This window comes from Sphaeramia orbicularis, chromosome 22 (assembly GCF_902148855.1).
Source record: "Sphaeramia orbicularis chromosome 22, fSphaOr1.1, whole genome shotgun sequence".
Taxonomy (NCBI): Eukaryota; Metazoa; Chordata; class Actinopteri; order Kurtiformes; family Apogonidae; genus Sphaeramia; species Sphaeramia orbicularis.
Window position 1 is genome coordinate 37,226,815 of NC_043978.1, and position 24,355 is coordinate 37,251,169.

General features: G+C 39.9%; 2 protein-coding genes across 8 annotated transcripts in view; one reads left to right on the forward strand and one right to left on the reverse strand.

The window, feature by feature from the left end:
- Window positions 1-12,889, forward strand: part of nkx2.4a (NK2 homeobox 4a) — a 52,034-nt gene extending 39,145 nt beyond the window's left edge. For 2 of the 3 annotated variants that reach the window (XM_030126836.1, XM_030126839.1), the window contains exon 3: window positions 12,748-12,782. In XM_030126836.1, the coding sequence (XP_029982696.1) occupies window positions 12,748-12,769 (22 nt within the window). In that variant the 3' untranslated portion in view covers window positions 12,770-12,782. Of the gene's footprint in view, window positions 1-12,747 lie in introns of all 3 variants that reach the window. The other variant, XM_030126837.1, reaches the window with a different exon arrangement.
- Window positions 631-23,371, reverse strand: kiz (kizuna centrosomal protein). Of its 5 annotated transcripts, none has more exons than XM_030126831.1 (15): window positions 23,204-23,371; window positions 22,731-22,793; window positions 22,167-22,329; window positions 20,948-21,022; window positions 18,973-19,582; window positions 18,213-18,447; window positions 15,076-15,195; window positions 14,330-14,494; window positions 13,031-13,181; window positions 10,953-11,100; window positions 10,394-10,456; window positions 8,919-9,035; window positions 8,460-8,529; window positions 1,943-1,989; window positions 631-953 (listed from the first exon to the last, which is right to left on the reverse strand). In XM_030126831.1, exons 1-15 carry the CDS (start codon window positions 23,281-23,283, stop codon window positions 850-852), a joined length of 2,211 nt encoding a protein of 736 aa, XP_029982691.1. In that variant the 5' UTR covers window positions 23,284-23,371; the 3' UTR covers window positions 631-849. The 5 variants fall into 5 exon arrangements, with proteins under 5 accessions (XP_029982691.1, XP_029982692.1, XP_029982693.1 ...); XM_030126832.1 differs by having other exon boundaries at window positions 18,213-18,440; window positions 18,972-19,582; XM_030126833.1 differs by lacking the exon at window positions 22,731-22,793.
- Window positions 23,372-24,355: the final 984 nt, after the last annotated feature.

The following is a 24,355-nucleotide window of genomic DNA, read 5'->3' on the forward strand; positions in this document are numbered from 1 at the left end:
TGCCAGGGGCTTTTTACCACATCCCAGAATGGCAGTTTTGGAAATTTACACTGCAGACATAATGAACTATAAATGTAAACTTGGGGAATGTAGCCTCCCACACAGCAGCTGGGAGTTATTAATAGATCCAGGATGTTCAATGCGCTTCCAAAATGATCAAATGCGAGGGACTCACATTGTGTGGTTTCAGCAACAATTCAGCTGCTCCCAACTCATTTGCAGAACAATAAAGTGGAATTTAGACATGTCTGTAACATAAATGCAATTATTTAAAAAAAAAAAAATTCCCAGCTACTATATGCAAATGTGTAGAGCCTTTGCTACAGGTTCTAAATATTCTGAGTTTGTTAGCGCTGCAACACTTTGTGCCCTGGGAGATGGGCCTCTTCAGCAGGTTCACAGGTCGCGCAGCAGCGTGCAGAGTGGCCATTGTGCTTTGTCATTTCACAGGTGACTCACATCACTACACTCGAGCATGCTGGAGGTAGAGCACTCGGAGATGCTTGCAGCATTCAAAATGCATGATTTTCAGCCTAGTGCAAACAAATCGCTTTAAAAGATCAGTTTAATCTATTTCGAGCTGTTATTATGAGCTGGGAGAGTTGTTCAGATAAAGAGACTGAAGCAGGGTTAACATCAGAGTGTTGGACAACTCTTCACATACTTTACCCAGCATGAGAGCTGTCAACTTTTATTATTTGTTTTTACAATACAGTGTGCATACGATTTACTATGCAGACCAGGCATTTAGTAAAATAATGGTCAGGAGGTGAATTATTGTGAGCCAAACTGTTTGAATTTTTGCTGTGACATAATATAGCGCATTAAAAAAGTATCTTCAGGGAATTATCAGTCATAGAAGTCATCAACGTCAGCGTGGTTTGCGTTGAAAGGTTGAGGACGCAAGGCTGCCTCAATCTCCGAGTTGCTGTCATCTGATTCCCCCCATAGAGCTAGACAAAAAAACAGAGCAAAAAAAAAAGATTCAATTATCAGAACAGAATGTTTTCTCTTCCGCTCTTAATATTAAGTGTAACCTTTTACATCTTCTACATAATTTCTTTACACATCCCATTCTACAACTTCTTTATAAGGCTTTCAATGCAGTGAAGCTAAGCTTACCTTGAGTTTAATTTCACAATGACAATCTTAACATTCTAGCTTTCATACTTTTAAATATGTGTTAAATCTGCATCTTGTTCACTCATGGTGATAAAATGTTTCTTGGGTGATATGATCGCAGCTGGAAAACTCTGAATAAAAAATATGATAGAAGCTTCCAAAGTTAAAAAATTGAAACCAACTGCTCAAGTGGCCTGTGTTGTTTATTATTTTTTATGAGCAACAAATCAAGTCTGAAGCAGATGCAACGTACACATGCATTTGCAGACTAAATATTATAGCAAAAAAATCCATCTTAAAAGAAAATACAATCTTACAATCTCTCTGAATCTACACAGTCTAGACATACCAGGATACAAAAAATGATCATGAATGTAATGACAAGAGCACTTATCTGGCTATTCAGCATCGGAACAACAACTCTCTCCAATATCAGTCAGAGCATCTAAGAGACTGTCCTACATTTCCTTGGACTTTTGTTACAAATGTCAGAAACACACAGATGCAGAAGGTTCCCTAAAATAACAGTTTTTTTCTTATTTATTGAAGGATTAGGTAGTGCTTACTAGCACATACATTGATGCTTTCAGTAACCTGGATTTAGCTTCAAGGTGATTTTTTCATTAACACGTCCTCAAAAGGCATTGCTGCATTTACAGAGAAATTTAATCAAACAGTTGGCGTTTGATTGAAGCTAAAAATTTACAATAATTTCATCCATGTTAACACATAAACCTCTTTATGGTGATCTGTTCGGTGTAATTAACCTTGTTTTGACACCGTCTGTGCAAGCAATTGAAATGACTTTGTCTGTACTCACCTTTTGACAGTAGAACAGAATGAGCTTTTGAGTTACTCCTCTCTTTTCTGGAAACACAAAGACAGTTAGCCTTGCAAAAGTTATTACCTTAGACTTTCTTTAGGAAAGAGCTACCATGTTAAAACCCAAAACAGTTAAAAGGGAAAGGTTAGATTATCACTTTGCAAACATGGGAAAAAAACACACATTTCCTGTGAAATAAACTAATGTAGAAATAATTTTTCAGAAATAGTTAATCTACTGTAAGCACAGATGCAAAGATATAAAAAAGGACACCAAACCGAAGTTAGAAATTGAGGTGGGTGGGGAAGAAAAATCATGAGAGATTTCAATTTAATATGCTATGGCTAAATACTAAAATAAAAACTAAATAAATAAAAAAAAAAAACCTTGAAGAAGACACCCAATTTCACCAGAGGGCGAGACATGCTGGCTAATCTCAGACAGTGCAGCAAAGGGGACTTCCTTGACTCTTGTTCTAATTGTGCCAAAGGACTTCCACAAGGCCCTCTTTATTCAAAAATAGTCCAGCGACATGGGTTGCCAGGTTCCCATAGCTCTGGTGATATCGCTATGTAAATGTGTGACCTCCGAAAAGGCTTTGATCTACCTCAATGCATATGCAATAAGGCCCCCCGGTTCCACTTTTAAAGGACTCCTCTTTAATTTACATCATCACAGAGGCTATTCAAAACCCCACAATATATCCTCATCATCTCCCAGGTTAGCATACATATCTATATGGCTTATTTGTTTGGACCTTTTACATTTGAGCTGTGCTGAGGCTTTTCTAGGAGATAGAAGGAAAATAGATGTGGACTTTTAAACAGATGAGCTCTAGCGAAAACATTGGTACATTCTTCCAACTGCACCCATACAAAACCATGACTTCTTTGATTGTCATCCTCTCAATAACTCTCATCTCATCAAGTCTTGGCACATGTGCCTGTACATTGAGTATAAGGACCAAATTACTCTGGCTGCATTCCAGTTGCCGTCTACTAAACTGTATGTCACCGCCTTGTACAACTCAAGAAGGCAGGAAACAAGAAGCACCTCTCATTCTTAACTGCAAACAGAATGCTTTTTACTACACCTATAGCATGTTGTCAGCATTATAACAAGAATACAATCTTTACACTTTCTGCACACAATAGATCATTTTGCAGGTGTTCAGGCAGCATGCTGAAGCTCTGGCACTGAAAATACAACTGAATCAAGGCACAGGCTGACTAAGAACAGCAGTGCCAACAAACAGAACAGAGGAAAAAAAAAAAATCAACATCTTGGATTTTATACTAAAGGTACATTAATATTACTTTACAACCCAAATTTTAATGTGAAAGTCATGGGAACAGCAAATTTTAAATTTAGGAGTCAGTTAGTGACGCTGTTACTTTTCATCCACCAAAATTCTGATGTAACAGAAAAGCTACAATACAAATTGCATGATCATGTGCATTCAGAAGTTTAGTGATATTAACTGCTGAAGGTTATACTTGATATATGAAAGATGTGCACTTCAATATACACTTGACATGGTAACATTTATTTTTATAAGGTGAACTTAATGCAATGGGAGAATGAATTTAAAAATGTATATTATGAAGCAACAATAACAGAGTAGTCTCTGAAAGCTACACCACAAAGATATCGTCCTGCTATCGATGTTCAACCTTTCACACCAAGCAAGAGTTAAAAGTGCTGTACAGATGTTGAAGCACAACTAAACCACAGGGACTAGAGCATCCATTTACTACTGTTAGGCAGCAGATCTGAGCCAGAGCCTGCAGCAGCAAAAATGCAGCAATAATCTATACGATTACTTTCTCTCCTTTGCCACAATAATAGCTGTCACAGAGAGTAAATTGGGCTTTTTCTTTTCTCGAACTTCCCCCCGGGATGAGAATAGTCTATCAGCTGTTCCACTTCAGTGAGGGACAGGACTGATTTCAAGACAGGGCTATTACCATAGAGAGCCCAGTCTGGATCTGACCCCACCAATCTAATATTCCGTTTCCATAAACATTTATGCCAGTTCATCTTCTGCTGAGTTTCCCTTAATTGAGGCAATGATCTGAATATGTAAGACTGGGTTGGCCACTGTTTTACAAGCTCTGGTAGACAGAGGTGAATGTAATGTGTAAAATGATGCAAATTACTGCTATTGTAATGTTCTTTTCCGGTGCTTCTCTCTTTCTCTGTTTCTGAAATTGTTTCATATTGTTGTTTATCTCATATTTTAACCGATTTTCTCTGTCTGCTGTGCATTACCGAGAAATTTGTATGACAAGCAGTGCTGGACATAAATCAAACTGTTTACTTCTTTTTGCTCCATATTTCTTCCCCAGTTCGAAAAGCTACTAACACACACACAAAAACTAAAAAAAAAAAAAGCCACTGCCTCTCTTGCCTGTCTTGAAGAAAAACCAATGTGCAAGTCACTGAAGTAAGCTGAAATTCCATTTGAGGACAGAAACGATGTTTTAAGAGCACTTACTGATGCAAGATAGAATGACACATTTCACATGGATATATCACAACTTGTATGATTGTGTATTTAATATGAATATATTAAATAATATCTCACAGCAATGGTCAGTAACACTTTGCCATAGAATAAATCACTTTTTAAAGTAAGTATTAACAATAAGGTTTGTTTTTTTTTAAGATTTGGCCAATAAACCTAAAAATGGTAAGAAAGTGTGTGCACGGTCTGGAGAAATAGTGCTTATCAAGCATTAAACTGGAGCTTGGACACAACGTTAGCTGGAAAACTGCTTTTATTTACCCTGGCTTTTTTTAAGCTCCTGCCACCCACACACAAATGCTAATAGCACAATAGCACTTTTGCGCAGCGGTGCTTGTCTAAAGGTAAAGGGAGACCCATCACCTCATCATTCCCATCAACTCCTACTCCCATCCCAGCTATGACCCCACAGAAACATTGTTTAGGCTTCGTTTAGATGTACTCTAACGGGCCTGAATGGTAGCAGGATATAGCCCTCAGTGGGGGCAAACAGTGAGAGACAACTGTGAGTGCACTGTGAGTGGGCACTCCCTAACGTGTGAGTGCTCTCTGCTGGCAACGAGTAAGTACTGCAACTAAGAGGAAGAGGCATTTGTGTGATGATTTCAACACAGACCCTCCTCCTGACTGCTGGCATTCTAGTGCAGGGGATAGTTGAAGGGCAGATCACTCCTCTTAATAAACATAGTCTTTATTGCAAATGTGTCTAGTATACCCACACACAAAACAATCCACCCAACAGCAGTAAAGATATATTTAATATATTTTCTCTTTTCCCACCATATCACAGCTAATTACTTACAAAGACACTGATTTTGTATTGACTTGTCTCCTTGATATTGCTTTAATGAGTAATTAAAACCCAAACAAGGCAAGTTCAGAGAGTATATATGCATTAGCATAGATCTTTTTCTAATACCCTACAAAGCTTTTTCTGCAAGTGAAGGACAGTGACCTCCTCTGGTCAGCATCTCAAAATGCTGTCTTCCTCTACAGTCAGTCCTGTTTGTTTTTGCGTAGTTATTTAATTTTTTATTACATTATCACAATATATGAGGGATGAAGAAATATGGCAGTAAAAACATGTTTTGTATGTTCATGTCCTTGTGTGGTTATTGTGCTACTGAGACCTAAATAACCACAGAAGTGCATCTTGTATAAGCTGTGCTGCCACATGACTTATCGTCCTTAAATATCTTTTTTTTTGCCTATACACATGTCACTTCATTTATATAATTTGATAAAGGAATACTCTCAGGTGTCAACTCTTTGTCTGATACTGTCTCTCTGTCTCCTGCTTTCTCTTTAGCTTCCCTCCTTTCTCTCAGCTCATGTTCCTCTCACCCTTTAATCTCTCCTCCCACCGAGTTGTCAGAGACCTGCATGCATCGCCTTCCCATGAGAGAGAGGGGGGGGGGGGGGGGGAAGAGAGAGAGAGAGAGAGAGAGAGAGAGAGAGAGAGAGAGAGAGAGAGAGAGAGAGAGAGAGAGAGAGAGAGAGAGAGAGAGAGAGATTTTGACACTGAGTGATTTGAGGTCGAATGCTTGAGCACATCCTGTTGTCCAAGGCAAAGCTGTAAACCACTAATTGTTGAGTCAAGGTTTTTGTCAAGCAGGTACTAGGCACAACAATCATCACACTGGTTTATGGCTGGAGGATTCAGTTGTGTGTGTGTGTGTGTGTTGTGTGTGTACATGTGTTCAAGCATTTTCAGGATCAAAAACAGGGAAGAAATAAAAAGGTATTAAAAACCCCCAAATAAAAATAAGAAAGGAGTGGCATCTGAAATGCCTACAGTAGAAAAGAGCACAATGATGCTTTGCACGGGAGGAAGCAGTGGCATGCACTCGCATACAAAGGGGAACAAGTGGTCTTTACATGGAGTGCAGCTGCTTATTAAGACTCACTCCTTCGTGCATTATTCCTTTCATCCCCACTCAACCACAAAGTGATTTTACTTTGCCACTCACAAAGACAGCAAAAGATTTCTAATGGACAAATCCTTAATAAATGTTGCAGATCAGTCGCTTCCCCACCAGTTATAATACAATAAACAGCACATTTTATAAAAGTATCTGACTGAAAAACATTGTGTGGGAGAGAGCAAGGAAGAGGGAGGGAGGAGGAAAAAAAAGAATATGAAAGACCTCAATTCTCTCAAACGGCATAATAGTGAAATGAGCACATATAAATGTGTTAAGAGTATCTCTTTGCATCTTGTATAGACTGCATGTATTTAATCTGTAAAGCTTATTAAGGCCCTAGTCATTGCTATGCAAAGCAGCACCCAATGCTTTTCTCTCACTTTTCAGCCGAGTGCAGTGTTTGGCCAATAGGACTGGCCCCCCACCTCTCATTCTGCATTCATAACATGCAACATTTGCACAATGTATCTCTCAAAGGCCCTGAATAGAAGGCCTTAATACTCATGTAAACAACTGCAAACCAATTACTTAATGAATCGGGCCCACACATAATGAGGAGCCTCACAAAGGGCTATAAATGCATTTTTTGCACCAAAGCCTCTGCTTTAAACTACAATCCCTCTGCTGTAGTCTAGGCTTAACTGACAAATCATAATTATTGTCTAAGACAACAGAGAGGAAGCCATTTTTGTATTTTGAGTCCAGCTACATCCTCTGTTTGATGTCACTCATCAGCTCGCTGACAAAATAAAGCAAATAATTAACAAGCAGGATGGAGAGGGGGGAGACGAAAATACAGGAAGACAGAAAGAAAGTGGGGTAAAGACATGGAGAAAGGGCAAGGGTGGGCGAGAGAAGGAGATGGAAAAAAGGGGACAAGTGGGGCGAGAACATGCTGCAGTGTCAGGGCTTCCAGACCACTTGTAGAAGCAATAAAGCGCAAAGTAAGTGGAATGCCCATATCTAAGCATCCAGGAAAAGCAGAGGAAAGGCAGTTGGAAAAGCAAAAACAGTGTAATGGTCACAAGCAGTTTTTGGAGCTGCTTCTTCATGAGACAAAAGCGTCAGACATGCATAACTAGCCATTTGTCCAATTTCACTTAGGTACACAACTTGTGTCTCCTCACTGCACCAAGAATTCAGTGTTGCTGTCTAATTTTTTGTTCTGCAAATTTTGTTTAATCACATATATTGTGGGCTTTCCATGCACATTAATGACAGTGAGACAGACACCATCTGAGAGGGTCTGTGCCTAAAATTGGCTCATGTTTATTAAAGAGTGTGGTCACTGGGGCTGGCAGTGCTAGACATCAGCAGCTATGAGGACCACAATAGAGCCAGCCCATTAGGCCCTTCCCGGGGCTAATAGGCAGACTGGGAGCGCCTGCTAGCCAGGCCAGGGAGATACAGACTTCAGCCCTTGTGTCAGCGTGGTGCCCAGTAATCACATGAAATCAGAGAAGATTATTCCTCATAACGTTTACCCAGCCATTACTATAGCCCAAATGGGTTCGCAGTGAAGAGGTGCTCTGAGGACCCGGCATGCAATTGCAGATTTGATGAAGTCGTGTTGATATTCAAATGTATCCGTGATGGTGTTAGCCTCTACCAAGCTATTTATCATTAAATGTTCTTTTCCAACCCACTTAGGTCTCTGATTTGAGCAGTCTAAATGTGTTTCAAGGGTAAAAAATGAAAGGACATTTGTCCTTGTCAACACTTGATTCCCCTCCTTCCAAAACAGTCGTCCCTGATTCTCTTCTTGACATGATCTGTTTGCATTTTGACAACAAGCCTGAAGACAGTGAGATTATGACTCCAATTTATTTTTGTGGTAGCTGTTTTGCTTTTGATTTCTAAAACCTTGTCAAACCCTGCAAACAGTGAGTAAGAGGGGCTTTAGGGGCCTTTTGTCTTTGTAAGCGAGTTAATGGGTGGCGCCCCCTTGATCTTATGGAAATGAACAGGGAATTATGAGAGCGGCCATGCAAATGTACATCAACCACTTTGGTGTCTGGTGGCCCATTTCCTGTGGCCCGTTGAATAATAACAATGTTCTTACCGAGGGTAAGGGTCTTGATGTGAGGAGCGTTTGGCCCTCCCCAGGTCCTCTTCATGTCCATGATTTATCCCTTAAAAAAGAAAACATGACAGATAAAATCAGTGATTTGGATGTCTCAACACAAGCCAATTTATAATGCATATTAGTATAGAAACGTATGGTAAAGCTTATAGGAACTCCCTTTCCAATTATTCAACTGTTGGGCTCAAACACTGGATGCTTTCATACTGCTAAAATATGCCAAATCTCAAGGCACAAGTTAGTTACACTTGAACATTTGAGCATCTAGGGAAAAATGGGGCTATAAGCAAGAACTAGCTAAAAAAACATGCATACACTGAGCAAGATTCCTCATATGTTATGGGCTAGTTTGTATTGTGAAGACGAATGGGCAGAGTAACCAATGGTTAGCTTCTAGGAGCCCATTACCTCCCTGTTAGACTGGACTGCACCTCTTACCTGATGGGCTATCCTCCTCCTCCTCTTCGTCATCATCATCATCATCATCAACCTCTTTAGAACTCTGCAGCCTGTCCTGCATGGCTGATTGTTTAAGTAACTGATATGCTTTTGTCTCTGCTCAGGGATGGACACACACACACACACACACACACACGCACACAAAAACACACCAAGTCAATGTCAAATATTTGCTCAAAACCCAGGTTTCCAACTTTTAGAGGTTTCTGTGTTTGATGAGACAACACGCTTCAGTAGCTGAGTCGTTTGGCCTCAGTGCGAAACAGAGTGGGTGAAAACAGTGTGCTCACTCAGCTAAGCTGTTGATTCAAGTCTACAGTATGTAGCAACAGTTTCCATGAGACAGTAATCAGCATTTCACATAATCTCAGCATCCCCTACCAGGAAGGCAATGATTGATTTTCTGTTTTAAAAACACTCATAATTACTTTCTGGCACACTAAAGTAGGAGGTATCATATTTGAAAGAAGAACAGAGACTGCAGTGGCAAAAATCAACAGAGCGGAAGTACAGAATAAATGGGCTGATGTCTCAACAGTGATGCTACAACACACTGAGCAAATCAAAGTTCAGAGGAAAATTGTTTTCTTGTGTGGCTGAGTCCTAGCAATTTGAACTTGCTTTCAGAATAAAAGCACTCCTTTTAATTATTCTAAAAAAAAAAAAAACAAAAAAAAAAAACAATAAATACATGTTTTTAGTGCAAGGCACATTCTAGTGTTATTCCACCCACAATCTTTGCTTTTACATGTAGTCTAAAAAAAACCCACTAGGTGTACAGACACACATGTCTAGGCAATTACTAACAGTTCCAAGGTCACGGTATTTGATTGTGACATTGATGTTGCTCACCACAGCAAAACCCTTTCCTTGCAAAATCTTTAGTCATGTTTTTTGTGGTAATGTTTCTTTTGATTAAGTGTAGCGATTGAAAACTGAACTCATTTTGCTGGCTGTGCACCTTAGGGATGCACACACATAAAACACCCAGTAGGAAATCTGATAGCCAAGGGTAATATAGGATTGCTTTACATTTCAGAGGTGCAGCTGAGGAACGGGCACACCAACTGCTTCCAGGATGCCTTCACATCTAGTATTTTTCAAGTCCAGCCTTGCCAGAGCATTGTTTAGAAGATAATGAGAGGCGATGACAGATCTCTTGCGCTTCCCACCCTGGTGTCCTGACAATTAAAGCAGCTGCATTATGCAGGGCCAGCGAATTATCAATTTCACCAGAATGCCTCAGACCAGGCTGAAAACATGGCTAGTGTTTTCTCGGAGATAATTAGAGAGAACTAGCACAGCTCTTCAGGTGGGACTTTGACCCTGCATTCACCTTGATCATCCTGCCTCAGCCATTGCGTAAAAGAGCCCATTATTCACTGCAGTGGGAAGAAAACAAACCACAACATAAGGACAGTGTGAATGCTGGGGCACCGGCGATGCCTTTTTACCTCTAATAGGAACACTTTCCACAGGGCTTTCGTCGTGGCTGTCCTCTTCAGTACTTTGTAGTTCTGTAAGAAAGGGAAGCGCATAGTGAGGAGCAGTGGCAGGGAAGAAGGGAGCCTAGGGAGAGAAATGGAAAAGGGGGTAGTAGGTGGGAGGGGGGGTCATTCTTTAGCTGTGAATAGAAAGCTGTATGAAAACTGGGCTGTGAAGGATTCATAAAAAAGCTCATTGGTAAAATTGATTTCTTTATAAAAGAGATGTTTTAGTTCTTTGCAGAGGTGGTTTGCAAAAAAATAATAGCCATCTACATTTGTTCGTCTTAATCGCCCTAGTTTGCAAAAACAGACTTAATATCAATGTAGAATGTTTTGCAGGATCGTAGGAACCAAATGGTAAATCTATCAAAACCAAACCACATGCTACAAAGAGGCTTTTTGGCATTCATTCCACTATAATCATTAACTGTAACCTGTTATTCAAATGTGTTGTTAATTTTCTTTGCAGGTTGTACTAAATCATTAGTTCTCTAATGTGATTATTTTATACAGTCTATGTATTAACCTTGGATCCGTTCTTGTACTGGCTTCACATTTCCACAATCAGCCGGCAGAGACGAAGGGCCACAGGAGGAAGACAAGTCACTCTCGTCCTCCGCTGAGGGGCACTCCTCACTGGACCGGGACAGAAGTGTCCTCAGCAGCACTTTGGCCTGCGAGCAGCACAAATTAAAACCACACTCTTAATTGTTCCAATATTGTGAAGGAAGTGTTAAATTAAACTCTCACCGATTAGGCAAGTCATTTACTTTGGCCATGGTTGCTCGCACAGAGGTGCAGCTGTAGTGCGTATTCAAACACCAAGAGAAAATAACTTCAAATTCTCTCACTCGTTTAACTAAAAAAAGATTATTTCGCACACTTTTGCTCCCACTCTCCCTCTCAATCACACTTTTTTCTCTCCTTCTCTTCTCATCCATGAGATTAGAGAAGCGCCTAAAGAATGCAATCACCCTGGCGTTAATGTGCAACACGTTCCAGATATCTCCCCTCTTGGCTGAGAGGATTGAGACAAACTGCTCTCTTCCTCCCTCTCCAGCTCATTTTTATCTCTGGGGAGATGAGGATACACAATTAAGAGGAGCTGTTCCGGGAGATGAGGAGCAGGGAGATGCCACACACCGATTTCCTTTCTCTCCTTTTTCCCTCCCCCGTATCAAACCCTGCCATCATCATCTCTCTTTTGTGATCAAAGACTGCCTCTCAGCCTCAGATGGCCATTTGCAACTTTTAATGAGCACTAATATGGAGGGGATGATCAGGAGGATTTTGACGACAAACTTTAAGTACATTGTGAGTTGTTATCAGTAGGTTGCAGTCAAGATTGACAATGTACATGCTTTCATTTTCTGAGAGGGGAAGAGGCACAAACACATGCCAATCTGAGCACTTGGTATTTGATGCTACTGCACAATAAAAACTGTCTTGATCCTTGTCCCCGATATCTGTCTTTGTTCTTTTTTTAGATTTAGTCAAATGTACTGTGGGTTGAGGGCCCTCGCAGCCCCACTGCATTTTAAATATCAATGAATGCAACTGTTAGCACTTGAATATTCAAAGGGCCTCTTTGAGTGTGTGCATGCGAGCTGCATGCTCCCATTTGTCGGAGTAGCCAGGCTGTGTGGCAAGACGTGAATGGAAATTTCTGTTTGCTCTTGTGTGTGGAGAGTAAGCTGTTGTATGAGAGGACAGAGAAGAGAGACTGAGAGAGAAATAGATGGAGTGAGAGAGAAAGATTTTCACTCATGCTTTTCCTGATGCACTTGGACAGAAAGATGTAGATGACAGCACCTATTTTCCTTTTGTCAGTTGATATTTTCAAGAGGCTCTACAGTCGCCCTCATTGGCTCTATCATTGCGTTGGGGACACCGGAGTGAGATCAACCCAGTTACAAGGAATCCATGCAAGATGAGTCCGCAAAAATGTATAACACAAAACTAAATACATTATCATTCCAGCACACCGAATGGCACAATTAAATAGATGGAACTTACAACAAATAATTTACATCATTTTGGAGTTTTAAGAATGAATGTGTATTGTGATTTATTATGTCCATTTAGCTTGATTTACAAGGGGTCAATGGGTGGGACATTTGAAATCATCTTTTTTTGTTGTGGAGAGAGCACAAATGGCTGCCTCATTCAGTCTTTCCCAGTGGATGACTGTACTTTGCCTAATACCGAATTAAAAGCAAGTGTTTGTCAGATGAATTCGCCACATGAAATGACACAAGCCAAGCAGAGGCTGCAATTTGTGATTAACACATGGGTCACGATTTTTCTCTTTTTCTGTTTAGGTCAACGTGTGGAGCAATCTGATGAGGAGGCAGCCAGGGCTTGATTTCAGACGCCAGACACAAAGAGGGCAGAAAACCACCTACGACACAGGAAAAACATCCAAAGAGGCAAACCAAAAAAAAAAAAAAAAAAAAAAAAAAACAGCATTTGAAGAGAGGAGTAATATCCAGCCTGTGGTCGTAACTGCTAATGTCTGCTTGTTTTTGGAACTGGGTGTCCATGAATACAAGAATCTAATTTTCTCTGTGTGTGTACTGGCAGTGTATGTGTCTCCAACGCTACCTGGTGGCTGTAGGTGGCATGGCGCTCCAGTAACAGTGGCGTGAACAGCTGGACCAAGTGCTCAGTGCTGAGGACATGGCGCTCCTTGAGCAGAAGGGCGTGCTTGAACCAGCGATCCCACAGCTGAGCAGCATCAGGAGGGAGGCTGGCACTGTAGTTAGGAGGGGTGGAGTTGGGTGTAGAGAAAGAGGGGTTCTCTTGTTAAACAAACAGTGGGATATGTGAAAATAAGTGACATAAATTTGAAAATTCTTTGACCAATGTGCAGAAAAGCAGCAGCAGCAGCAAAAAAATATGACGCTCTTTTTTTATTATTTGAAATGACAAGACAAATCCATCCAACAGCATTGTGAAAGGGCTGCCTGTTATCCCATCTTAAAACACTTTAGGAGATAGATGATTAATGAATTCCAGTTAACACTGAATAGACACAGCCAGCAATGGATTGAAAACTGGATAAAAGGTCAAAGAGCCAATATGCATCTCCACAGGGGGAAGAGGGACACCACTAGATGTGTGTCTTCGGATTGAGTATAGAGCAGGAAAGGTCTCAGTGAAATCAATAGAGTAGTGAAGCAGAGCATGGATTTGGCTCAGAGTATAACTACTCATTATCCAAAGGACTGGAAGTCACAGATAGGGCATTTTAATTTACTCATGACATTCACCCGTGCAGTGTTACCGCAGGAGGTGACACCAAAGATGACCTTTACATTTGTGGACAAGGGAGACTGTATCGAATGGTAGTGTGCAATATCTCAGCGACGTTTGTAAGTGCATGCCCCCTCCACCACTGTCTGTTCAAAAGATGAAAAAAAATGCATAGGCAGGCGTCCACTCTTTGTGTGAAAACTGGAATTCACCTCACTGTAAGTTCATGTTTCTCTATTAAAGGAAAGAAAAGTCTATTGAACTCTGTGGCTTTCAGAGCACTGATATCTCGGCTCTGGATTACTCCTATTATACCGTTGAAAATGTCTGCACAAAACGTATACACTATATCACACAACACTACACTATATAACAATCCATTTTCATATATTTTGCTTTTTTTGCTAGGAAATGTTGTGGTCAGACACAGAAATAACAAAATGAAAAGGTATTAAGTGATAAAACAAACACTACATAAACGTAAAATCTTATACAAATGACTAACTGAAATTATGCCGCTGTGATTCTTTATACAGTCTCACAATTCCAAGTTTCATTAGGCTGAAAGCAATTGAAAAATAAACACAACACCCAAACAGTGAAAATACTGGTTTGTAGGTATTCTCGCCAATAAACTGAAAGGTTTACCTTATTTCATTTGGTTCAGTGTTGGACCGGTGAGCACTCACTAGATCCTGTGGTAGAAGGCAGCCCTTCATTGTGCTCCATGACAACCTCTGAAGCTCATGAACGACGACTGCTCCACATGTTTTAAGGTCCTCGTCATTCAAGCCTGCTCCGCTGTTACAAAGGCTGCAATATATAGAGAGCAGTGTGCTATTGTCATGTCACCCTGGGCTCAGCCCGCAGGTCAGGAGTACATCCAACAGCTGCTAACACTTCACACACAAACACACTATACAAGAGTAATCATACACACAGATGCACATATACACTGGTTTACTTAAATAATATCACTGTGTGACTTTATATTGTGGGTCACGACACAAGATGAATACTTTACTTGACAGTAAGACTTGTATCGACTTAGGTGGGATAGGTATATAAGGAAATCCTCTCTCTCCGGTTTATCTTGCATTACAAAAATTATGCTCAATTCATCAAGCTATGAAAGACAAAAATAAAAGAGAATCCATCTCCCTGGCTTCCGAAAACAATTCATCAGCTTGGTTGCTCGACCAGTCCCACATATTTAAAAACCATTCTGACATGAAGATGTGTGAACATTCAAGTTGGCACTCTAAAGTAAGCTAGAGCACTTGGCTGAAGGATAATGCATTTCCCTCTGTACACTGCTCCATGGTCATTTGATAAATATACAGAGGTAGAGGTAAGATAGTTACGGAGTTTAAAAGAAAGACAGAGAGGTATACCTGATAACTCTGTCGAGTTGCTTTTTATCAATCGAAGGGTTATCATACACATTGGTCTGTTCATCATGAAGCCGTCCTTCAATGCAGTCTAGCAAGTTGAAGAGTCCTTTCTGGGAAAGTCTGAAAAAGTATTATCCATCAACACAGTGAAAGGAAATAAACATAGAGCAAGGCATGTGATCAATGGTCCACGATTTGTAAAAACAAGGTGCTATTTGATCAAATAAAAAGAGACTGTTTTCCAGGCAATTTCCTTGAGGTACTCAAGGACTGCTGGAGGGATCTGATCGTTAGAATGCCATCATCACAATGCAGAACTTCAACCACTCCAATTGTGTCTACTGATAATGCCATATGTAATGACGGGGTGTAAGGGAAAGCTTCACAAACCTGCCATTCATTCAAAACAAGAGCTTGTAGAATTAGTAGCTTACTGCTGTGCCTAACCTTCAGGGACATACAGAAAATTCAGACTAATACATTACAATTAAAGTAGCTAAAGTAGCCCACTAACATGAAATAAATGGAAATGAAAATATTGATTAATATAACCACTACTGCCAAATGGAGCTAAAGACGGAAAAAAAGGTTTCAAAAAGGAGTGGCCTCCACATTTTCTTTTTTCTAAGAGATTTACACTTTAATCTGGTCCTGTGTGAGGCTGCAAAATGAGAAATGGATGCCTAATGCATGTGGATATTGGGAATCCATCTCTTTCTGGAGCATTAAGCTCTGGGTGGCCTTCATTGAATTCTCTCAGGAACCCCAAGCCGAGAGATCCTGAGCCCCTGTATAAAAGGGGCCAAAAAGAATTTATGACAATCTGTAATGGGCTGCTGGGTTAGAGGTCAGCAAACAATTGCTCCCTCTTTTTTGCAGGTTGTTTCCTGGTAACATCCTGATTAAGCTAGCAGCTTGAATTATATCCATGACATTCTGTAGTGTGCAATCCGTCTGTGCTAAGTCCTCTTCAGTGTAGCTGAAGTAGCACAGGCAAAAGCTCTGTCTTTTTTTTCTCCCTTATCGTCAGCGTGGGCCTTGAAATAGTCATCTTTCTCTTTCCACTTTATTTGTCAATGCTCTTCAAAAAGAGACCTTTAGAGAGGGAGAAAGTGAATTAGTTGTGTTTTTTTTCTGCAAACCTCTCTCTCTCATTGTATTGTTGCCAGCTTTCATGTCAAGGTCTCCAACCTCACTTTAGATGCTGCTGTTGTCCGCATGTCGACATCATCAGGAGCATATTGTTAGCTAGGAGGAAGAGGTCAGCCTCTCTGCAGAGATATTGCTCCACAGTGTACAGTACAGACCCTGAGGTGATTTACCACACGGAATGGTCTCACCGTTGAGTGATTGGTGTCAAAGGAATCTCAATGGCACAAACAGCAAATATAACCCACAAAAGGAGGGGAAAATATACCACAAGTAATAACAGCATAAAGATTGCAAGGACAGCATGTGATGTCCCACAATCCTGACAGTATTTACAAAGTGCTGTGGGACATTGAAACACCAAAAATGCAGTTTCACCCAGAAATAGACAAAGGTGTCACTGCATACATGAAAAAATATTGTGTCACTTTGAGGTCACGGATTATCGATTTTCCGTCTAGATTTGAAAAACTTTTATTTTATGACATATGTGAGAGCTGGACACAGCAAGGCCATTATGATGTGTCTGGAAGAAACCTGGAGGATATTTCAGTCATACACTCTCACTCCCCCCAACCACGGTGGAGAAGAAATATAATGGGATAATCTAATGAATTGCCTGGGCTTGTTTTTCCTGACTGTGAGCTGCATGGAGGGAGCGATATAAACTCTAACCTCAACAGAGAGGAGAGAAAGAGTGAGAACGAGAAAAAGAGAGCGAGAGGATGGAGACTGGGTGCTCTCGGAGCCTTACATCAAAGCCTCCAGTTTTCTCCTCATACACAGAAGCCCTCCATGTTAACAATGAAAGCTGCAGCCCCCACCATCTTCTCCCAGACACAAGCTAACTGCAGTTGCTCTTGAGGTCACACTATAAACAGTATAGCAGACCACACAGAAACACAGCTGGATGCAAACAAACGTTATATACCCATTTTTCAAACTATTTCAGGTAAAGTTAGAACCAAAACATTAAAAATTTAACTGAAGAAAAGTCTGCATGTGTAGTTACACAAAATCAAAATATGGGTTTTAATGAGGACAACCCTTTTAGTAAGAAATGTGGAAATTGAATACTGCATCTAACAAATAAATAACAATAGTACATGTTACTAAAGCACTGTGATGAACTGGCAACATGTCCAGGGTGTACCCTGCCTTTGCCCATAAGTAGCTGGGATAGGCTCCAGCACCCCAGGACCCTCTCGAGGACAAAGCGGTTCAGAAAATGAATGAATGAATATTAATAATTGCAGTTAAATTGCAATTTAAAAATAGCAAGAAAAGAAAAAAAGCTAATTAAACACTGGACATGTCTCAGGGAATATAGCAAAGAAAAATAATTGCACATAGAGTTTCCTCTTCCTTTTTTTAAGACTGTAAGAGGTCCTGTTCATAAAATACTGTATATTGTAGAGTAGATGTTGAGGCTCTGGGTGCAAACATTCACATGGGATTTTCTGTGCCTCTAACCCCATCCAAAATGATCCTTCAACTCAGAGGCCATCATCACGCTAAGGATTTGTGGCCGTAAGTGCTGTCCACATGCCCACCCTCCAGAACACTCTATGGTGCCACAAATTTCCTCCTCCACTGGGGACTTCCTGAGGTCTCTCAAGCAGAAAATTGCTCTGTTACAGCATTATCTTGGATTATGGCAATATTGTTGGTGACAGGTCCTGAGCTCTCCCTATAAGATGCATCACTGCCACCACCGCAGCTGCTGCTGAGCTACACAGAGCACAGCGGCACCGACCGTGACTCCCACAATCCTCTCTGTCAGTTACAGATGCGGTTTAGCATGGTCATGCAGAACATTGTCCTTTTCCATTTAACTGGGCCTTACATTACTGAGGTTAATACTGACAGCACAGTGCACATTTTATGACAGTATGTTCCATAAAACAATCAAAATGGTAGAGTTTCTCTCAATTGGGTCCACTTCAAAAATCGTAGACAAAAAAATTTACAGAAGTTATACACTGTACCTTTCCAAGTTCAACTTTGGAGATGCATTTTTGGACACTTCAGAGTGGAAAGAAGATTCAGGACTGTTCTGACTGTGATCATCAGCTCCATCAGAGGCTGTGGACTTATCAAGTGCTTCACTCTCTGGTAGATCTTCATCCAGCTCAGACTGGGTCAGAGAAATGGACAGGTCAGTAGCACTGCTTACAGACAGCTTCACATCTGAACTTGGTGTGCTCTCACAACTTCTTGGATCTAAAAAGAGTTCAAGATACAAGACACATGGGTTGTTTTACATCTCTCAAGAGTAATGAATCAAGTAGAGGTCAACCACTAGTAGATTTTAAAGACTAGACTGTTAAAATTGTACTATGTTTGAAATCATTAAAAACTGGATAACAGCTGAATTAAACAACTATGTCAAAGCAGTATATATAGAAATGAAATTAAATCAATTAATAAATAAATCTGGATCCCTTAATATCAAACTCAGTTTAATTAATCAGTAAATGCGGAACTGAATATCCAACTGTCGGAAACGTTGTTGATATGAGGTGAGACCTTTTGAGAAGAGACCAATTCCGATTTAGCAACTTAATATTAACTACAGGCCATTATTAGTGGCAACTTCTGTGACACCATTAATTTGGAAAACCTCCTATTGTTGTGGGTTGTGAGATATTTTTTCATAGCTAGATAGACTCTATCTCTAGTCTCAAGTTGGTAAATATTGCCAGAGTAGAAGATCAGTGAGGAATAAGTAAAAAAAACACAACAAACCTGGCGGACCTTGAGATTTTTTTCCAGTGGTACTTTGAGACATCAAGTGGCAGGGAACTTTCTCTGTATCTCCCAATGCGGGTGGCCGATGAGTCAGCTCTTGGGAGTCTGTGTGTTGTGCATGGGGATTGTTAGCCCCCAGAGGGCCTCTGCCGGTGGGAGACAGATTCTCCTCATGCCCCGTCAAGGTCACCAGAGGTGAAGGTTCTTGTTCATCATCACTTCCAGAACGCACATTCCCAGCTGCGTTTGTTAAGGCACGAACAGATGGGAGCACTGCCATCGTTCTTTCATGTTTGTCACTCAAATTACAGCCGTCAGGGGAATCGTTTGAGCCTGAAATGTCATCTGATAAATGTGCTCGGTTGCTGGCGGCATCCTCTCCGCCAACTCTGAAGTCCTTCAAAAGGCCACTTGGTAGACATTCGCGGAAGTGCACGCTGCAATTGGGTGAGCGATGCAATGCCTGGTGTGAGTGTACACTTGTGGTACCAGCATCAACATCAGACCCAGTGGAGGTCTGGCTGTCCAGTGCCATTAAAGTTGGTGGTTGTGTAAAATCCTTAGCTGGATTAGCAGAGGAGATGTCCTGGTAATGTCTGTGTACTTCCTGAGAATATGACAAAACTAAAAAAAATAAGTACATGCAATTGTGGTAGACAAACTGTCCACTTCATCATACAAATTATATCTGTCCACATAAATACAGTTCTTCAACATTGTTACAGTTTTACCTTAAGTTGAATAACAGTGTTTTGACAGAAATTCGCCTCAAGGGTGTTAACTATCCACTTAGAGTTTTGTAAGCATTTTGAGTAAGTGTAGCTTATTTGGGCCAAGGTCGGAATTCTTTTCACAACATATTTCAGAAGAATGTCTTAGGATCAATGTTTTAACTTTTAATCTTATTAGAATCCTTTAGACAAGTTTTGATTTATGTCTTCAATGTCACCAAGGGGAGGAGAGAGATGAGCAAAAAAGCCTCCCTCCAAACATAATAACAAAAAGCATGGCTTCTGTTTCTTTTCTGATAAGCGTCTTAAATACCAAACAGTTAGCTGCTTAATAACATTCACTGTAAACCATGCAGCCTGCCCAGCAGATCCACAAAGTAGGTAAAAAAATAGGAAAAGTTAATTTCTTGGCTGAGTGATTCCATCGGTAGCTGCAGGGCAAAGTAGAAAGTGTTTCACTAAAGTAGCAATTGATTCTTCTATCAATCTGCGGCACGCGTGTGCTCTTCCAAGGAATGTATTAAATATGAAAATCATATCCCGTTATCATCTGTCTCCAGCTTTCAGCCCGGTAAGCTTCCCTTAATGAATGCTGCAGCCTGAGGGACATGCACACTGCCAGCCAATGGCTTGTATGCATAATGGAGTGACGGTACCATTTTGCTCATTACAATATCGACAGGCTGAGGGGGGTTTTGCACACAGTTACAAGTGACTGCTCTAGACAGCATGCTCCAAGTTATTATGAGATGTCTTAGACATTTCATCTAAAAGAGCTTTAACTGCTTTAAGTGAAGGGAGAAAGCAGCTATGGGCTTGAACTACATCGCTTGTACAGATGCACCAGCTAGGATTAGACACCTGTGCTATTATAGATACACAGTTTAAATGTAGACTCCTCTACAGATTTACCAGGCATAATGTCTATGTTTCTTTGTTATTCAAAACCTGCAAACACAGCTTGATAGAAGTGAGATTTGCATAAACCTTATAAACATTTCAGAAAAAGGAAAAAATAAAATCAACAGAAAGAACAAGTACCCTTTTTCAACCAACAAAATGTGGTATGTCATATAATATGCATGAAAATATATGTAACATATCTGACATCAAATACCAATTTATAGATCTAAATATACATAATGTGCATACACAGCATGTAACTCATGAGATGTATACCTCTTTATTTACTAAATAGGGAAGCCAGTACAAATATAATGTACTGGCCTCAACAGCATTACCTTTGCTGCTTCAAGGTCTCGTTCTTTTGTCATCCTCTTTTCCATATATTTGGAAATCTTGTTTAAAACATCTGCCTGAAATGAATGTAAAGACAAACTGATAAACAAATACCACGAGCAAATACCTCACAGTGCTGTTGATACATAATCTGCATGTGAAAAAATGCTCCAATGTCAAGCATCAATAAATCGCAACTGCTTTTCTCTAGTGAGTATCCTCTGTGAAGCTGCTGAAATCTTATAATAATTATCTTACTGCCAAGACTGACTGCCTTAATTCTAACTCCAAATAAAAAGCTATCAGACTTGTGAAGGGTAAGATTTCCTTTAACATTACACAAACTTTCATCAGAACCTTTGCAGTCATTAGACAGTGGCAGTTTGAACAATAGTATTTACTACTTGTAATCAGTTCATGAAATGTTGCAAAAATAACACTGAGCTTGCCTACAAATTATTATTTTACATAGATGCAACTGGATGTGTAAGAGGAGACTATATCCATCTGAGAATAGATCGCCTCACCTACACAAAAAAAAAATAAAATACAAAATTTACACTGAAAACAAAGTGTAAGAGGACAAGCAAAATAAAAACAACCATACAGGACCCATAAACATGAAGAGGAAATAAACCAACTGCTTGAGGGGAGAGAATGACTAAACCTCTGGAGCACTTCAGAGTCTCTATATTGGGCAATTAACTCAGTGAGTCATAATTAGCCAATTTTGTTAATTTGATATTAAGCTGTCAAGCACCGTCGTTCAGTTTTAAGTGATAATCTGACTGGCTCATTGTTTTCTCCCTCTCTCATTTGCTTGTCATGATAAATTGCACAGTCTGAGTGTTTACTGTTGCAACACCAAGCAACTGCAAGCAAATATTTCTGTACTGTGTTTAAACTACAACATGACATATGCTCAACAATGTATATACACTCAGTATATATATAATTTATATATACACACACACACACATATATACATATACATACATACATACATATACATACATATACATACATACATATATATATATATATATATATATATATATATATATATGTATACTATTATTACTAAAACATAAATATATTATAACAAAGTGGCTCAACAACAGGAAACTTATTTGTTGAGCTTTCTAATTAACAGAACTCCATAATGATAGAAACCACTCCACCAAACAAATGAACTGTTGTATGTAAGCATGTGCATTATACCTTTTGTTGCTGCAGAGTGCCATGGTTAGGACTGTATTCCTTCATGTTAATTTCTATGCACTCCACATCTCTCAGAAGCTCAAGGTTTCTCATTTTCGCTCGTGCTTCCCTGTCAGAGATTTCCTTGAGATAGCTGCGCAGTTTGGAACACTTTATCTGTGAGCTGAAGGCAATGGAGAACTATTATTCAAAAGAAATACTATCTTAGAGCATTGTCAAAAATAAGAGCTACACTTTTCAAAAGAAAAGGGTAAGCACAATGTGTTGTAAATTTAAATCTTATTTCTCAACTCTCATATCAGCAGCAGCTTCACTGTTTTGACCTGACAGGATAATATTTATAGGAATCATAAATACAATGAAAACAGGCTGTACTGCTTACATTGGAAGCTATAGTGTGGTTGTTTCTGTTAAATAAAACATTTACATTAACAGTAGTTTGTGATTCGGTGTAAATTATAACCATTGGTCTAACATGATGAGAAATATGCATCTTGATATTTAAGCTAAATGTGCAAGTAAAAGGCTCAGAAACAAGACAATACACGTATTTCATCCACTTACATTCTTTTATCGGATTTAGAGTAGGCAAATAGTTCTCTCTCCAACTCCAGTCTTCGTTTCTCCCTGCACACATACACAAAACGTTTCTACAGTTCACTCTTACCAGCAATGCTATGCTATGTGCTTTTTCTTTCGCAAAGTGTAAGGTGTAGGTTTATATTGAAGACGACTTTATTAAACTGCTACAAACAGCTGTGGCTAATATACAGACTGTAGTTTCACGGCAAAGTAATTAAACTGTGTTCGGACACAGACAAAAACACATAAAGTCACTGCTGTTAGCTGTAGTCGGATACAGTACTAAATAAATCTGTTAGCTAGCTGTACAACGTCTCCGTCTCTAGCCTGAATTAGCTGAATTAGCTTGGTAGCTTCTCCCAGTAGCAGGAGGCAGCGACACGGCACCGACCACAGCGCGAGCCCGCCGTTTCCTCCAGGCCGTGTTTCCGTCACCGTAAAGACGCAACGCTCACCTTTTATTCATGCTTTGTTGAATCGATGTTATTTTTTCGTAATAGCGGTCGTCGCTGTGATCCACGCTGGTCATTTTCATCGGCTTTGGTAACGCTGTAAAGCCGAAAAAAGTAGGAGGAGGAGCAGGAGAGCATGAATGGTGTTTACGATGGTTACCATGAGCACCACATCCCAGAAACCCCTGCTCATAAACACAGAGATCACGTGGTACGAAAACGGGCGCTGTCATAGGATTTCTTAGTGTGGTTTTCGCTTATTTGGAAAGAAATGTTGCATGAAAGCTGCATAAATATGTTCTCAGAAAACAGCAAGCGGTGCCAAATAAGTTCTACATAGTACTTAGGTAAGACACACTGTAAAGTTATATTTATTCTAATGTTACATTCACAAGAAATAGCCATTTTTGTATTGTTTACATATCTGAAGCCAAATATAAACTGTATATTATGTCAAAAATCTGGTTTATTTTATACTTTGATAAAATTTTGTAATCGAAAATACTCTACAAATGATATTTCTGAGACCGTAAACTGACAAAACACATTTAACTCTAACCTGATTAGTCAAAATACCATCCATCAAAAGGCTTTCTTTATCTTTTGCTGATATGTCTCCCCCTCTTTGACAGACACACATTGATGTTTTATTTGATCTGAAGGTGCTGTATCATCCCATGATCTTGTCTAGCATTATCAAAGTTCACTACTGACAGTTCTCATAATGTCATGTTTTGACTGCGCCAACATGTCGTTTATGTTTTATTTTTTTTTCCTTTTTCCAAAGCGTCAACATTACAAATCCTTGCTGGTATTCTGAAATTGACAACCCCTCTAAATGCACACCCTAATCAAGCAATTTCCCCAATTCCAGTCCCATCAAATTGCTCTTTAGCTGTTGAACTGGGGAGTTTTGTTCTTCTTTTATAATGCTAATCTACCCTATTTAGCATCTCTCTATGAGGCTATTTGTTGTGAAATAAATCCCCTTGTTTGCCCCCTGCATGTATAATTGATATTGTTGCTAGGGTTTTTGTTTGTGCTGTGGAGAGCTGAAAGGCGGTACTTTGGAGGTGATGAAGAAAATTGGACTTACAGCATTGCTGCTCCAGCTGAGTTCGGCTGAGAATGCTGCCAGTGCTGAACCTTTGTTAG

Excerpts from the sequence above, each read along its gene's own strand:
- kiz (XM_030126831.1), bottom strand. The coding sequence starts at position 23,283 with ATGAAAATGACCAGCGTGGATCACAGCGACGACCGCTATTACGAAAAA. Across the intron at positions 22,330-22,730 it reads TCTAAATCCGATAAAAGAAT|CTCACAGATAAAGTGTTCCA; the intron begins GTAAGTGGATGA and ends CATTGCCTTCAG. Across the intron at positions 18,448-18,972 it reads AAAATCTCAAGGTCCGCCAG|ATCCAAGAAGTTGTGAGAGC; the intron begins GTTTGTTGTGTT and ends AACTCTTTTTAG.